General features: G+C 33.9%; 1 protein-coding gene across 8 annotated transcripts in view; it reads left to right on the forward strand.

Moving 5' to 3' along the window:
* NBEA (neurobeachin) overlaps positions 1-16,288 on the forward strand; it is a 506,572-nt gene that overhangs the window by 146,927 nt on the left and 343,357 nt on the right. For all 8 annotated transcript variants that reach the window (XM_057410438.1, XM_057410433.1, XM_057410439.1 and 5 more), the window contains 9 exons: positions 4,919-4,998; positions 5,765-5,827; positions 5,935-6,032; positions 8,005-8,097; positions 11,613-11,721; positions 13,505-13,586; positions 13,780-13,903; positions 14,236-14,428; positions 14,690-15,709. In XM_057410438.1, the coding sequence (XP_057266421.1) occupies positions 4,919-4,998; positions 5,765-5,827; positions 5,935-6,032; positions 8,005-8,097; positions 11,613-11,721; positions 13,505-13,586; positions 13,780-13,903; positions 14,236-14,428; positions 14,690-15,709 (1,862 nt within the window). The remainder of the gene's footprint in view (positions 1-4,918; positions 4,999-5,764; positions 5,828-5,934; positions 6,033-8,004; positions 8,098-11,612; positions 11,722-13,504; positions 13,587-13,779; positions 13,904-14,235; positions 14,429-14,689; positions 15,710-16,288) is intronic.

Genomic DNA, 16,288 nt, shown 5'->3' on the forward strand with positions numbered 1-16,288 from the left:
ATCTTCTCTTTCATTATTGGTTTCCTGTTTCAAGCTGGTATTTCTTCTTTGAGTCAATATATTAAATTTGTATTGTTTTGCTTCCTTCTGAAGTATTAGAAACACTTTTTTCAGAATGTAAGCTTATCAGCTCATTTGATATTTATACTTAGTAAGCTATTGATACAGATCTACATAGTGGAGGCAATTTTTCTGTTTAAAATTATGAGTTTTACTTTATTTTTTTGTGTTGTGTTTGTTTTAATTTAAATTACCAGTCATAGATAGGTGGCAGGACAAAGTGACTTTTTTATTAATAGCATATTAAAGGTGAATTTGTAAACAATTCTTATGTCAGGAAGAGCAGAAAAAGTCAAACCAGTTTCCACATGAAAGTACCTCTAAACTTAATTATTAATTTTACACTTGGACTATGATTATAGCTATTCTTTTTATTTGTCACATATATGCCTTTAACATTTTGTGGAATTGTTCAGAATAAGATATGAAGGTGGGACAAGATCTTAGGGTTACCCATCACTTGCAGCATCTAAAGACGCAGTGAAGCAGGCAATTGAGTAAAAATTATTTAAAATCACGTTACTTCTCTCGATAATTATTGCCTTTTGTGGATTTTGGGAATGAATAAAAAGATAAGCGGGGAGAGATTTAGGTCTTTATTTTGCACCATCAATGGTAGATGATGCATTTCAATTATAATACGTCAAGCTGCCAGAGAAGTGTTGTTATGTCACCAGTCTTTGTTCTTTTTTTGTTTTGTCTTTTCAGTATATATGTACTAGACTGATATTTAAAGAAAAGCTACTCTGTGATTGTCTTTCAGAAGGGGCAAACCAGACATCTTTAATATCAAAGCAGCAGAAAAGTTTAAACACAATCTTTGGATGTCTGCTAACCGTTGGATAGTTTAAATTTCTTTAATAACCTTTTAAGGAAAAAATAAAACATTTACACACTTTTAAAAAGTAATCTCCATGTTGCTGAATTATTTTGATATACAATTTCTGCAATGTAAGAGAGGACTCATTAGAGCCCAAAAGGATATTTATGCTTTGAAATATCTTTATTGAATAGCTTATCAACTGCATGGTATTCTCTGAAAATGCAGTGGGGAAGTAGTGAGAAGGCATAAAATGAAGGCAATAACAGAAAAAACAAACTAAATATTGTGGAGGTTTTTTCCCTAAGAAAAATTAAGACACTCAGTTTTAACTTTTTAACTCTTAGAAATGTAGTGTGCTAAATTCTAATTTTGGACCCTGTTACAAAGCATCCTTATGAAATACTTGCAACTTCAAGACTCCCCTTGTTGTATGAGAGAAATGTGCATCTAGGTTCTAGACTATTGAGTAATGTAGTTCATTCATGAGCTTTTGGCCAAACATTTCTTTTACTCTACTAGTGTTTCCTGTGTGCTTCCGAACTCTTACCCTGAATAGACCTTTATGACCTGTATTTTGCCTCCTGCTAGAGGACAGAGGGTTGTTAGTACCCAAGTTAACTCATGTTAAATAGTTTTTAAGAACTTTTGTAATGTTTAATATTTTTTAACACAAGTAAGAAAAGTGGGAATTATAGAAATTACTGCAAGGAGAAAGTAGCTATAATTTTTCTTTTTGTGGATTTAAAAATGTTGCACAGACTAATTTCAAGGGCTGGGTTAGAGTATAACTCGGTTCTCATTAGCTTTACAGCAGTAAGACAAAGTAAGCCCTGCTGTGAGCCACATAATGTGATGTTATTTATGCATGCATGGCTATCAGATTCTCATATTTCTGTCTTGTTTTATTAATTTAATATTAGAAAAATCATGATTTTTACATATAATAAAAGCCATATGGAAGAATGTTGCATTTGGTTGTTTGCAGAACTTGATAGCACAATGTTTTATTTCCAAAGACAGGATTATAAATCATTATTTTTGTTATTCAAAGTTCCCAGTCATTATTTTACACCAGTACTGATTGTACTTTACTTTGTGAATATGTTTACTTATTCCCTTTTAATTAATTCTGGTTTATGTCCTAGAATTGGTCTGTGCTACAAAGATGAATTGGATTTTTTTTTTCCCATTTGTTTTTGTCTGGATAAAGCTGTCTAACTCTCATTTTGAGTGTATATTAAAAGAAATATGGTGCAAATCATGTGCTATCTGCAATAAATGCATACATAAACAATCTAAAAGCAGTAAATGATTTAGTGACTCATCCTTGTGTGGGAAAAGGGAGGCATCCTTCCTTTTTGCCAGTTAATAAGAATGTTGCTATTTTGTACTAGGGACTTACGGTTGCTCTGCAAGATCTTAAAAGGATTATCTTCATTTTTGATTTGGTTTGGGTTTGATTTTAGTCTTTAGCAGTGCTGTTTATCAGTTTCTGAGTTATGGTGGCACTGAACTGCCTATATCCAGTGATGGGCACAAAGATTAACAGACAGTAAAGAAAACTACTTTTCAATGTCTCGCTCCACCTCAGTATATGTGTGTATAATGTATATTTTTATTTATAGCATAAGTTATACTATTGCTTGGTCAATAATGCATTTCTTAGAATAAAAATAAATCTGCAAGTAGTAATTAAATTCTTCACCTAGTAATGAAGCCAGAAAGTGTGATGACATAGCAATTACAGTAGAAAATGTATTTTATGTAGCTTTGCAACTTCCTAGGTTAATTAATTCCATTTGATACATATCAGATGACTGTTACATTACTATTTCTGCAGTCATTCTTCCACTTTTTGCAGCTGTCTACTGGTTATGTGGCCTCCAGTTTCTCCAGCTTTTCTTCTTTTTCTCTACAAGTCCTCTTAAATTTTTCAAACTAATATAGTCTTTTGGGTACAGGCTGTCCCCTTTTTCTGATTCTAATGCGCTGAAACTTCAAGACACAACTAAAATATAGGGAATAAGTAGTACTTGAGGACGGAAGGGAAAAGCACCATTTTGCGTGCATGGCATATAACCTGCAAGTAACAGTTTCTTTGATATCTTTTGCACATTGAAGAACCCTTTTCAAGGTTCTTACACATGTCCAGGGAAACTAGTGGGTATGGGAATAAGAAGTATGAAACTTCTTTGAACAGGTTACCAGTTAATTTGGGATATCTTCTTTTTAAAACCTCCTTAGAATTTCTGTTACAGCAATACTTTGCAGAACCCATTCCTTTAGTGTTCTGTTTTCTGCTTTAGTAATTACAGTGTTCCAGAAAGCACAAAATGCCTTAGTTTGTAGGCCTGCTTTTCAGATATTGTCCAGTATTGAATCCCAATAAAGTGTAGGAGGGAAGAGGGTGTGCAAAGAAACAGATTTCTGTGATGCAGTTAGAGGAGTTGAATCTGCATTTGAATTAGGGAAAAAAATAGCTGTTGGCTAGAAGCACACCATTGACATAAAGAACACATGCAGTATTTAATGTACGTGCAGCTAGTACCAAAAAATCTAACTTCTATTTTTACAATGGAATATAGATATCCATACATTCTAACGGTGCTGTTAGGACGTATGGATATGAAATTATTCCTATAGCTTTAAAGCCTATATGACAGATTTTTTTACAACAATATTCATATTTCTTTTACATGTGCTGGTGGGGACAGGTTGAGATTTATTTGCTTCTTTCTGGAAAGTACCCAGTCCTCCTCTCTCCACTCCTAAACCGAAGAAGACTTGAGAGGATTAACCACTCTTGTTTCTCCTGCTAGTCAAACAAGTATAACTTACCTTCAGGTCTGACCTTGTTGCAAACTTAAATTACTGTGTGTACAGAAATGGCTTCACTTCAAGAGCAGCACCAGAGACTATAACAATATTTTCATTAAAAAGTTGCATTCATCTGGATTGGAAATAATACTGAGACATAGACTGTTACTAAGCTTTGATATGTGTTTATCAGCATAAGATGAAATGGTTGATGAAAAAAAAATGAGGTTGCATTTGTTTTCACTATGCAAAATTTAAGTCTATGACATGCATTTTTTTGAAAAGTAGGAACTTAACAAAGGAATTTCCAGGTCAATCTTAATTATTTATGAAAGGGATGAGTTGAAAATGCAGTAGAGCAAGTTTCAAGTGAATATGGTTGTTCAGGCTCTGTTTCTTACTCAATTTTTTAGATACTTCTGTTTTCCTAATGTACTTTCTCAAGCACAAAAAGAATTATGGATTACAGGATGGGGGGGTGTACTGTCTTAAATTTAATATTTTCTTCAGATTGTAGTTTCTCTTTGGTTAAATAGTTTCAATTTCTGTCACAGGTGTTGACCACCACTAATATTTCGTTAATCCTTTCTCTGCTGTTTTTCATTCAGATGGTTATTTAACATGCTGGCTTTGTCATTACAAGTTGTTCTCACATATTTTAGGTGAGATTAAACTTTGAGTTCAGACCCTTTTAAGTTTGCATGTCCACAGTTAGCTCATAGCAGGTGTTTAAAGTCCCATTGTTTCCAGTGGAATTCAACTCAATGTAGTCAGTAGAACCTACTTTTTAGATTCACAATTTTAATCCTAAATTGGGCACTAACATTGGGTTGATTGAGTAGGTCTAGTCAGTAGAGTAGTTGCTTATGTTGGGATTTAAAACTCCTGGTTCATATAAAGACACCTACATAACATATACGTTATTAATCGTGTGAGTCTAGACATAATTACTACCTTTCATTTTCCTGTGTCTTTGTACAATAAACTAAAATTAAATATATAAACATGGATTTCTTTTTTCCCAAAATGAAATATCACTCATGTATATTGTGTAAAGTGTGATTCTGAAAGGTTATAGATGATATTATTTGCAAATACAAACCTTTATATAATGAATAGAATACTAAATCTGTTGTAGAAACTGTGATTTCTGTAAGTAGCTGCAGTCATTAGAGGAATTATTTTATATTTAAACATGGTATATTTTGCTTCTTCCAGATGGTCCTCGGCCCTCACAGAAAGAAGTCATATCACTAAGGGCATTTATGCTTCTGTTTTTGAAACAACTTATATTGAAGGTAAAACAGTCTGTTCCAGATGAAAGACATTGAGTTCTGTTATGTACTTGTAATAGAATCTTTCATAGTAGTAAATAGACAATACTTGTCATATATTGTATCTGTCTCTGGTTAATGTCCATGCACATACTTTAATCAACATAAAGGTTGTAAATCCATGCAATATTTTGTATTAACCTCACCAAACTCTACCAGATATATTTTATTAAATGTACGTGCAGAAATTGTATGACACTATGGAACTTTTCAGGTATATGTGCTTTTTTGTGTGATGGTAGATGGTTCTTTGATAGATCAAATGGAAAAGGTAATGGTAGCTGTTAAGTTAGTTACTGTTTTATCCTTTTTTCCTGGTTCCAGCACTGTTTGAAATGATTTAGGACTCTTTCTCTCTGTTACAGTTGAACGCTAGTCTTTAGGTATGCTTTGCCATTTGAGACTAGACCAAAACCCAGTATTTTCTAGCCTGGCTTTTTCCTTCTGTTTTCTTTTTTTCTGTCTCAGGGACTGGAGGAGTGGCAGTAATAGCTTATAGCGGCTCAGAGCCCTCACTGTCAGAAGTCTTTCTAGGAATAGAGGGCTGACTTCATACTGTTTTGAATTGTCAATGTGATAAGAAAAAGCAATGTAATGAATGAGAAAAATTAGTCCTTTGAGTTTAATTAAAAAAACTGTAGGATTGTTTGACTTCATCTAAGTTTTTCATGAGCCAAATCTAAGGAATGTATTTTCTCTGAATAATGCCCCCCCTTTTTTTCTTTTTTAGGACAGAGGAGTGAAAGAAGATGAACTACAGAGCATATTAAATTACTTATTAACAATGCATGAGGTACATTTCTGTAATTATCTATCTTTACTGTAACCAATTGTACCAGCTCTATGGGAATCCTGCTGTTGAGGTTAGTTTGTAGAATAACATTGATGCTTGTCATACAGGATGAAAATATTCATGATGTGCTGCAGCTGCTAGTGGCACTAATGTCCGAACATCCAGCATCCATGATACCTGCCTTTGATCAGAGAAATGGGATACGGTAAGACAGTGAGTGAGAAAATATCTTAAAAGGTGTCCCAATATCATCACTCTCCAGATTATTGCTTTTTCACATAGATATCACACTTGCTGATGTTTCAAACTACAGTTTTGTTAATTTAGGTGCTTTTTTTAAAAAAAAAATATATATAGTGGTTTTGGTAGCTTGGAGGAAAAAAAATTCTGCTTAAGGTTATCATTATGATATTTGAAGGTAAATGCACTGTTGTACTTGCTTCTCAATCTCAAATAATTAACAAGATCTATCACAAAGCCAAGCATCTGTCTCAGAGTAATTGAAGTAATTTAGAATGTTTTGTCTTCAGAGGTTTAACATAATCTGGAGGGAAGGAGAGAAAAATGAGAAATAATGCCCTAATCTCGCAAATTCTTTCTGAAAAGATTAAAAAATTATGTGTGGAATTGATATGTTCATCTGTTTGATGGTAAAATTCATAACTGTTATTTCCCATAGGATCAGTATTTTTGTTGTTGTCTTATGCCTAACTTGGTAATGCTTATTTTTTTCCCAGAGATTAATAATTTACTATAGAATTTTATTCTATGCCGTTCTGAAAATGCTTTTGACAATGCAAAGGGCTAGTAAAGCAGGGAAAACCCCCAACAACAACAAGAAAAAAACAATCTGCCATTTTGCAAAAAAACTAAGATCTTTGTGCAAATACTTGGACTTAAAACTGTTTGCATGACCATGCTTGTTGAAAGGAAGACTCATTGTATTCAGGTCTAGGACTTGGTTTTCTGACAGCAGTTGTCTGTATGGAGATAGAATTCTATTCCTGAAACCTTCTGAAGAAGGATAAGAATGATCTAGATGAACATATTGTGTAACATTTGTGGCACCAATATTAAAATTGTTTGGTGGTGTAGTTTATATGTTTAGAAGTCTGTGGTGAAAAATATAGAGATAATGTGCAGGGTTGCAACATTTATTTATTCTTGCCTTACATAGGATTAGGGGTTTGTCTGCTTAGATTATCAGAGGACAAAAGCCTCAGAGGTCATTTGATAGTGGCGTAAGTCCTCTTAAAAGAGGAAGATACTGTCTGCTAAAACAGCTTTTAGTGGAAGACTACAAGCAGTGGCTAAAAACTGAAGCTCAGCTAATTAAAATGGGAAACTAAAATAAACTTAAAAATTTATTGAAGAACAGGCTAGAGTAAGAGTGATGTTGTCTGTCTCTTAGTCCTTTCAAATCAAGGCTGATTTCCTGTCTGAAATCAGAGAATCATAAAATGACTTGGGTTGGAAGGGACCTGAAAGATCATCTAATTCCAGCCTCTCTTTCATGGGCTCAAGGTGCCATCCAGCCTGCCCTTGAACGCTTCGTAATAAATCAAAGTAGTTAAATTTTCAAGTCTTTTTTATCACAAATTTAAAAATGGGGGGGGGGGGTTCCCCTTCAAATTTTGATGCAATGAGGATGTGGTTAATAAGCGTATATGGGATTTTGTATGACGTATTGCCATATTTCACTTTTGACAAGTGAAATTGTAGTATAAACATCCTGTGATTAAGTGCAGGTACCCCTTCCTGTGTGGAAAGGCTATTAAGTAGGGGTTTTAAGAATGAAAGGAATTTTTCTGTAAAATCCAGCTGTCCCAAGCATCTCCAGGATGTGACCTTCTGTTCTCCGGTCTTCTTCTCTTGTCTTAGGCTGCAACTTCTCAGGCCATCTTTTATTTGATTGTTCCCAGGTAGAAGTATAAGATACAGTTGTTGCTTTCTGTTACAAAATCTTGAACTGATCCAAAACTGACTGTATCTCTAACTTAAAAAATTCATAATCAAACTCTTATGCTATGCTCAGTGCTTTCAGTATATCTTTTCATTTTGTTTGAATTGCTATTTTTATGCTTTTCTCTGTTAGTAAATATCCCCGTTCAGTTAAATACAAGCTATATATATTGCTAATAAAATGAAAAATTGTTGAATTTATTTTTGTTTTTTAGAGTAATTTATAAGTTATTGGCTTCCAAAAGTGAGAGTATATGGGTGCAAGCTTTGAAAGTCCTTGGGTATTTTCTTAAACACTTGGGTCATAAGTAAGTATATTTTATTTTTTTTTTATTTAAATGGTGTATTGAAGTTCACAATTCTTCTTGTCTTTTTGTCATGATTACTGTATAGTCTTTGACAGTCTTTAGAAATTACTTTAAATAAAATTGTTAGGTTTTCTGATTAATGATTTGCGTACTCTGCTGCCTTTATACATTAGGATAAAATTGATTTTCCTGTTAACTTATAATCATAGAATCATAGAATCAACTAGGTTGGAAAAGACCTTTAAGATCAAGTGCAACCACTAGCCCAGGCCTGCCATGACCAGCACTAAACCATGTCACTGAGGGCCTCATCCACATGGTTTGTGAACACTTCCAGGCACAGTGATTCCGCCATTTCACTGGACAGACTATTCCAATACCCGATTACCCTCTCTGTGAATAATTTTTTCCTAATATCCGATCTAAACTTTCCCTGGCGCAGCTTGAGGCTGTTACCTCTTGTAACTTGTTGCTACTGTGGCACTTGAAAAGGTACAGTGATTGTCTGCCAAATATATTATATGCTGAAATCCAAGTTTTAAAACAGTTGAAAAAATTTTTCCAAAAACGTATTTTATAAATGTATTTTGCCTGTTCAGCTAGGGATAACAGGAAACATATGAATGTCATCAAGAATTTTTTATTGGAATTTTCAGTGTCATTGAAATAGAAGCTTCAGGACAGGACTTTTAAAAATAGCTCTAAAATGATGGGAAAATGGATATGCTGTTCACATGGGAAAGTTTCGGAAAAAGAACTAAACAGACTAAATAAATTGTTATGAAAAAAGGAGGTAAGGACACACCTCTGTGTAAGAAATATTCACATATAAAATGTGTAAGCGAGAAATATTCACATTAAAAAAAAAGGTCATTAAATAGACATGCTTCGTCTCATCTTTTAGTGTTGAGAAATATTTTTGTGTTAAGAAAGAATTAAAAAGCATGCAGTGCTGTGTAACCTGCTGCTGCTTACTTTTTCCCTTCTATGTATGGTGTTTAGCTTCCTCCTAGGGTCAACCCAAAATGATATTTCAGTGGGAGACTGTGCAGTATAAAAATTAGCCTTGTGCTTCACAAGAGAATTCATCAAGCAAAACCTCCTTAGAAGCGAAGGGAGCTAGGAGTCCAGCCAGAGTGCAGTATTGCTAGACACACTTTTCTCAGTAAGATCAATAAAGTATGTCTGTATAATTGAGAGACAGTTAGCTGAGAACATACTCCCAAATGGGATTTTTCTTTCAGAATCCAGCAAGCGAACTAGTGTTCTGGGAATTAATAAAGCAAATTGATAGTCCATTCAAGAATCTCCAAGGGCTTTTCAAACATTACTTACTAAAAATCATTCACATCGATAGGAGTTGGATTAAGTAATATACACCAGATGAATGTTGGACTTGTGCAGAAGCCTGCTTGTGTCCAAATAAGTACATCTGTTTCGAGCATTCATTGCTTATCCAGTGAATCAAATAGCAGACTCTGTCAGTGGAACATTACAGAAAAAGAAAAGTGAGATTGTTCAGAAGCTAAAATTTTATTTCCCAGTCCTTTAGCATGTACTTGTCATTATGGATGTATCAATGTAGTTTCCATTGTTGGGTGAAAGTAAGTACTTGGCAAAAAACTGACTTTGGTTTTCTTGTAATTGAAGTAATTGAAATCCACTTTGAATATTCTGTGTAACTTTCAAATGTTTTGGTATATTTTCAGACCTCTGAACATCTGTAAATGTTTGCGTTCTATGTAGATTTGTGCGAGTAAAAAATCCCTCTGTTTTTATGGTAGTGCGTACGAGATGGGTTTATTTGTGCACATACATATGTATGAAAACATGATTTTATAAAATTGTAGTCAACTACAGGAAAATCTAAGTGATTTTAAGATTATAAACCAAATAAAAATATAAAACTTAAATTCTGTTTCACAGTACAGGAAACAGGCATTGTATTTTAATACACTAAAGTAGAACTGCATAGATATAATGGGATTTATGAAACTTGATCTGATACAATATTAATAACAAATGTGTAGGTGCAAAAGAAATTACCACTGCTGTAGTTCATATATGTTCATCACAGATTAAGCTGTAGTGTGAAGTTAATTGATTCTTGTGTTAGATGAGAGCCTGAATAACTTACTGTAATTTGTGATCTCTGATGATCGACTATTTGGTCTAACCTTAACAGTTGGAAAAATACTGTCCTTTCTTTCTCTGCCAGCTTTTATTCTTTCTGTGCCATCATTGAAATCATAGTCCATTATTTACTTTTGTTTTTTTACTTAGACATTTGAACCTTCCAAAGAATTTTTACTTCCGTTTGATACATCATAGCTCACAAGGTTGAATACCTGTAGTTTTTCATCATAAACAACTCATGAACTCTCATCTGTGAGGAGAAGAGTGCACACTGTTGTACTTTGTTGCCATTCTCTTTTGTGGTTATTCAAAAATTCTAATATAATTATTAATTTCAAAATTTTTAGAATATATGTAATTTGAACCTGTGTTATCATCAGTAATAATGAAAGGAGAGTTTCTTAGATTTTCAATACAGAAACTTTTACAGAAACTTTACTGTATTTTATTTCATCTTTTTCTGCTGCTTTATTATAGATTTATTTTTTAATTAAATTTATTAATTACTTTGGATGTTTTTCATTTCATATTTGTTACAGCAGTAGGTAAATTTAATGATGCTTCTGCTTACAAGAAGTACACTTTATGTTATATCCAATTTTAACAAGTAGTGTTCTGGGACAGATCAAATTCACAGGTGTAAGATATTTCCTCCTCTTTCTAAGATTCAAGTAGTTTTTGACCCTATCTATAGAATTTATAGAATCATAGAATGGCTTGTGTTAGAGGGGACCTTAAAGATCATCTAGTTTCAACCACTCTGCCATGAGCAGGGACACCTTCCACTAGATCTTCCCCATGACCATTCTCTTCAATCATTTGGAATTTTGTAACTTTTCAGGGTTTTATTTTCTTTGCATTGTAGTGCATGTTATTCCAGGATTTAATTATTGTGGCTGCAAAAGAGAATGCTATATAAAAAGAATGGCAGTACCGCTAAATCTGCATGTGTTCATATTTATGTTGGAAGATCTAGAGGCTGGATTATCCTGAATCAGTGAAAGAGTGACAAATGATAGATTCTGCAGTGGTCGCATTTTATCCAGCCTGTGAACATCTTGCACTCTTTCAGTCTAAGATAGAAAGGGATTCCTTTGTCTTTTTCCACTGTGAAAATCCTGAAGGGTGAGAATAGTGTGTGATTTACTTTATATAAAAACGCATCCTATATACAACGTTGCTTTTTGAGAACCTTTGTGTAATACTGCAATTGTGTTCATATTGGGAAAGATCTTTATGTTTATTTTATGATATTTACAGAATAAAAAGTTTGAGACCTTTTTAGTGCAACTTCAGAATACTTTACTTGGCTTTTGGGTTTTCTTGCATTTACTAAAATATTCAAGCCATTTTCCTAATGTTTCTCTTTTCTCTTCCAGGCGAAAGGTTGAAATCATGCATACCCACAGTCTTTTCACACTCCTTGGGGAAAGGTTGATGCTACATACAAATACAGTGACTGTTACAACATATAACACGCTTTATGAGGTACAAATTATTAAACATAGAGATTGTTGTCTCTATTGTACAAAAATATGACTTAATTAGTTGTGACAGTGCTTTACAATATCATGATTCTCAAGACTTGAGAAAATTTTAGAAAGAAATTTTAAGAAAGGATTTCTTTGTTCAGTGTTTTTTGCAATGTTTTGGATATTTTTATTAACAGTGTCATAATTTTTACATAGTCTCTATAAAACTTTCCACTTAAAGCATTACATATAGATGTAGAGAGATCCTGCTATTTAAGATGTTCATTGCTTTCCACAATAACAAAGTTATTGTAGACCTCCAATTGCTCTTTCTCCTCCATTGTTTCAAGAAGTTTGTTTCCATTGCAGTGGAAAGTATTGAAGCTAAAGAGAGGCCTTTTTTTTTTCTTTTCCATTTTCTTTTTTTCCATCCCTTTCAAGTTTACTAAATTTTTAAAAGTGCAATTTTAATTTTTTAACTACTAATGCTGATTGTATTACAAAATGATAACTGAACTCAGCCACTTTCATGTAACAGATACTGCTTGAGGCGAGTGAATATGAACTCGAAGCATTCAAATGTTCTTTTGTAAGGTACTTCTAGAAACCTTAGAGTACTGAGTCTGAGGGACCTAGAAAATGTTCTCACATGATTGTAAAAGCACAAATGTCATCTGTTTGCTAGTGACTTATTCAGATATCAAGTTCCTTTGTATTGCACTTATCTAAGCTTACCCAGTGTGTTTTGACCACTTGGGTCTCACAGTCTAGATGTCACTGCATTCATATTTCTGAGACCTTCTGTGATTGCTCAAAAAACACATAACTCAGTGACAAAACAAAAATCCTCATGTGGAGTTCAGCATCCACAGATATTTACATCTTAAAAAGTAGCCAGAAGAGGGAAAAAAAGGTTTAAGTGCCATAAGTACAAGAGATTTCCTAAGGAAATGATGCAGGTATTTTCTGTGTTCTCTCGTAAAAAGCAATGGCATACTTGCTTTCTACTTTAAATGCCATTATGTAAAGACCCAATCAAAGGTACTGTATTTATAGCTGGCATTAGTTTGAGTATTGATTATTGATTAATGAATGAGCTAAAGTTCTGCTTTAAAATTAATCAGAATTACTAGTGAAATTGTTCTGAAATGTATTTGCTAGAATATACTTACTGAGAAACCCATATTAATATCATTACATTTTTAGTTTGTTCTTAAAGTTGCATGCATAGAACCAGTAACAGGTGTCCCAGTGTGACAGGTCTTTGGCATTGCCTCAATACAGATTAGTTTTTCGGGTATAATGTGTGAAACAGGGCAATGATCTGTCTTACTCAGTATGGGAAGCCCCAGGTTTATTCTTAGGGATGCTGTCTGTGACTGTCCTCTTTCCTAGCTGAAGAAACCCAAACCCACTTTCAAGAATTACTTGGTTTGATTATGGATGGACTGTATGAAAATAAATTTTGATGCACAGTGCTTACAAAAGAATTTTTTATCCAAGAAAGTATAACACTATCAGGAATGGAAATAAAATTATCTTAAAAAAAAATTATTGTCTATTTAGTTAGCTAACTAAAAAGTTAGTTAACCAGACACTGTGCAAGCATGAAAATGCTGATCCTTGCATAGAGGAATTGCTTGTTTCCATTCTTTAAGAATAAAAATATTTTACCAAAATGTTTTATATAAAGTTACAGTATGGCCATAGTAATTGTTTTTAAAAAAAATTAAAATAAACAAAGGAATGCTTTAATGTTTAATTGAAAATGGTAAAAGGAACTTAATATTCTGTTTTAGATTTTGACAGAACAAGTATGCACTCAAGTTGTTCATAAACCACATCCAGAGCCAGATTCTACAGTGAAAATTCAGAATCCAAGTAAGGATGATATATTATGTTTGTATGATAAATGTATTGCCTAGAGGTTGAAAGAATATGATTCAGGAACCAAGAATAATTCATTAGTGTATCTCAAATACATACAGCTTTCAGTTACTACTTACATTAGTTGCTGTCAGCAACTTTTTAGTGTTGTTAAAATGTGTTACCTAACTAATTTGTTCTTTCAAAGTGATTCTTAAGGTGGTGGCAACGCTGTTAAAAAACTCTACGCCAAGTGCAGAGCTGATGGAAGTTCGACGCTTGTTCTTATCTGATATGATAAAACTATTTAGTAATAGCCGTGAAAACAGAAGGTATGTCACTACAAATAGTATTTTCTTATCCTCGATTTGTAGGTAATAGCAATCTGTTATACTCTTGTGTAAAGTTTTATACCATATATTAAATGGAATACATAAAAAGTAAATGGAATAGGTTTATGGTAACTTTTCTCAGTTCAGCAACTAATATTGGGTTCTTCTGTTTAGAATATGCTTTAAATTTTTATTCATACTGAAGTATTTTTAAGTTTCTTCCTACCATTGGATTGATGTTCAGAGGGGATGTTCCTCCCGTTTTAACCATCATAATTTTAAAATCAAGAAGCTTTTTGTGGATATATTTTGACCTAATTATTTCACTTTAGATGTTTACTTCAGTGTTCAGTGTGGCAGGACTGGATGTTTTCTCTGGGATATATTAACCCTAAGAATTCTGAAGAGCAGAAGATCACAGAGATGGTTTACAACATTTTCCGTATTCTCTTGTATCATGCGATAAAATATGAATGGGGAGGCTGGAGAGTGTGGGTGGATACTCTTTCTATAGCTCATTCCAAGGTAAGAAATGGCGCGTAGATGTTGCTCTTAGTTCTGGCAGTCCCCGCAAAGGGACTAGCAATATCGTGAGATGTAAAGTGATTTAGTGCCATCTGGTGGCTATCTCCACACATACCAAGCTGGCATTTTTTGTCATCGTTGTAGGTCCTTTGCTGTGAAACAGTTTGTAGTCTGTATATGATGTATGTTAAGATTCTTGTCAGGTTTTATCCAAATTCATGTAGCATCTACTCATCCACATAATCTGTTCTTTTCTTTAAGGTCACATATGAAGCTCACAAGGAGTATCTAGCAAAAATGTATGAAGAGTATCAAAGGCAAGAGGAAGAAAACATAAAAAAGGGGAAGAAGGGGAATGTGAGCACTATCTCAGGTCTTTCCTCTCAGACAACAGGAGCAAAAGGTGGAATAGAAATTCGAGAGATAGAAGACCTTTCACAAAGTCAAAGTCCAGAAAGTGAAACAGATTACCCTGTCAGTACAGATACGAGGGACTTGCTCATGGCTACAAAGGTATCCGATGATGTGCTTGGAAGTGCTGAGAGACCAGGAGGCGGAGTTCATGTGGAAGTTCATGACCTTTTAGTTGATATAAAAGCTGAAAAGGTTGAAGCTACTGAAGTAAAACTTGATGATATGGATTTATCACCAGAGACACTAGTAACTGGAGAAAATGGTGCACTTGTAGAAGTCGAATCTCTTCTAGACAATGTCTATAGCGCTGCTGTTGAGAAGCTCCAAAACAATGTTCATGGAAGTGTGGGTATCATTAAGAAGAATGAGGAAAAAGATAATGGTCCGTTAATAACTTTGGCTGATGAGAAAGATGAACCTTCTACTAACAGTACCTCATTTCTCTTTGATAAAATACCTAGTCAAGAGGAAAATCTTCTACCTGAACTTTCAAGTAATCACATTTCTATTCCAAATGTGCAAGAGACACAGATGCATCTTGGTGTAAATGATGATTTGGGATTGCTTGCACATATGACAGGTAGTGTAGATATAACATGTTCTTCAAGTATAATAGAGGACAAGGAGTTTAAGATTCACACAACTTCAGATGGAATGAGCAGCATTTCTGAGAGGGAGCTGGCTTCATCATCTAAAGGATTAGAATATGCTGAAATGACTGCCACAGCTCTTGAGACAGAATCTTCTGGTAGCAAAACTGTACCTAGTGTTGATGCAGGAAGTATAATATCAGATACAGAAAGATCTGACGATGGTAAGGAAGCAGGAAAGGAGATACGGAAGATCCAAACAACTACCACAACCCAGGTAAGTTTCAAGGGCTGTAGCCGTTTATGTGTCTGATACAATCACTGTTTGTTGCTGCTGGATAAATTGAAAGGTGTTTAAAGTTTATTCCTTGAATTATATGAGAGGTGTCCATCCTCCAAGCCTATTTGCTTTGAAAATGCCGTAATGTGTAAGAATTGTCAAGTCTTTCATGTCTATATAGGAAATACATGTTGCACCTGTGGATTCTTTAGTTTAAAAAAAACTCAGCTAAGACAATGTCTCACCATCCATTTTCCTTAGCTCTTCTGGACAGATAAACTGATACTCCTAGAATTCTGCTTTAGACTTTCTTGTTACTATGTCTTAAGATTAGAAGTATCTATATTTTACTGTGAAATACACACTGAAGTGTTTCTTTTACTCTTGCTGTACCTTTCTCAGAGTGTAGTCTTGCAGCAGTTTAGTACACCATCTTTCTTCTTCTACAGGAATGCTGGCATAAATAATCTCCGTATTTGATTCTAACACAAGAAAAGGCATAGTTTAGGGATAATGAAAGAAAAATAGGAACTTGATTTCCAGATGAGAGATGATTAATAAAAGAAATATCTCTTC

This window comes from Pezoporus wallicus, unplaced genomic scaffold (assembly GCF_028554395.1).
Source record: "Pezoporus wallicus isolate ANWC-B61680 ecotype Strahan unplaced genomic scaffold, APGP_CSIRO_Pwel_v1 contig_1876, whole genome shotgun sequence".
NCBI lineage: Eukaryota > Metazoa > Chordata > Aves > Psittaciformes > Psittacidae > Pezoporus > Pezoporus wallicus.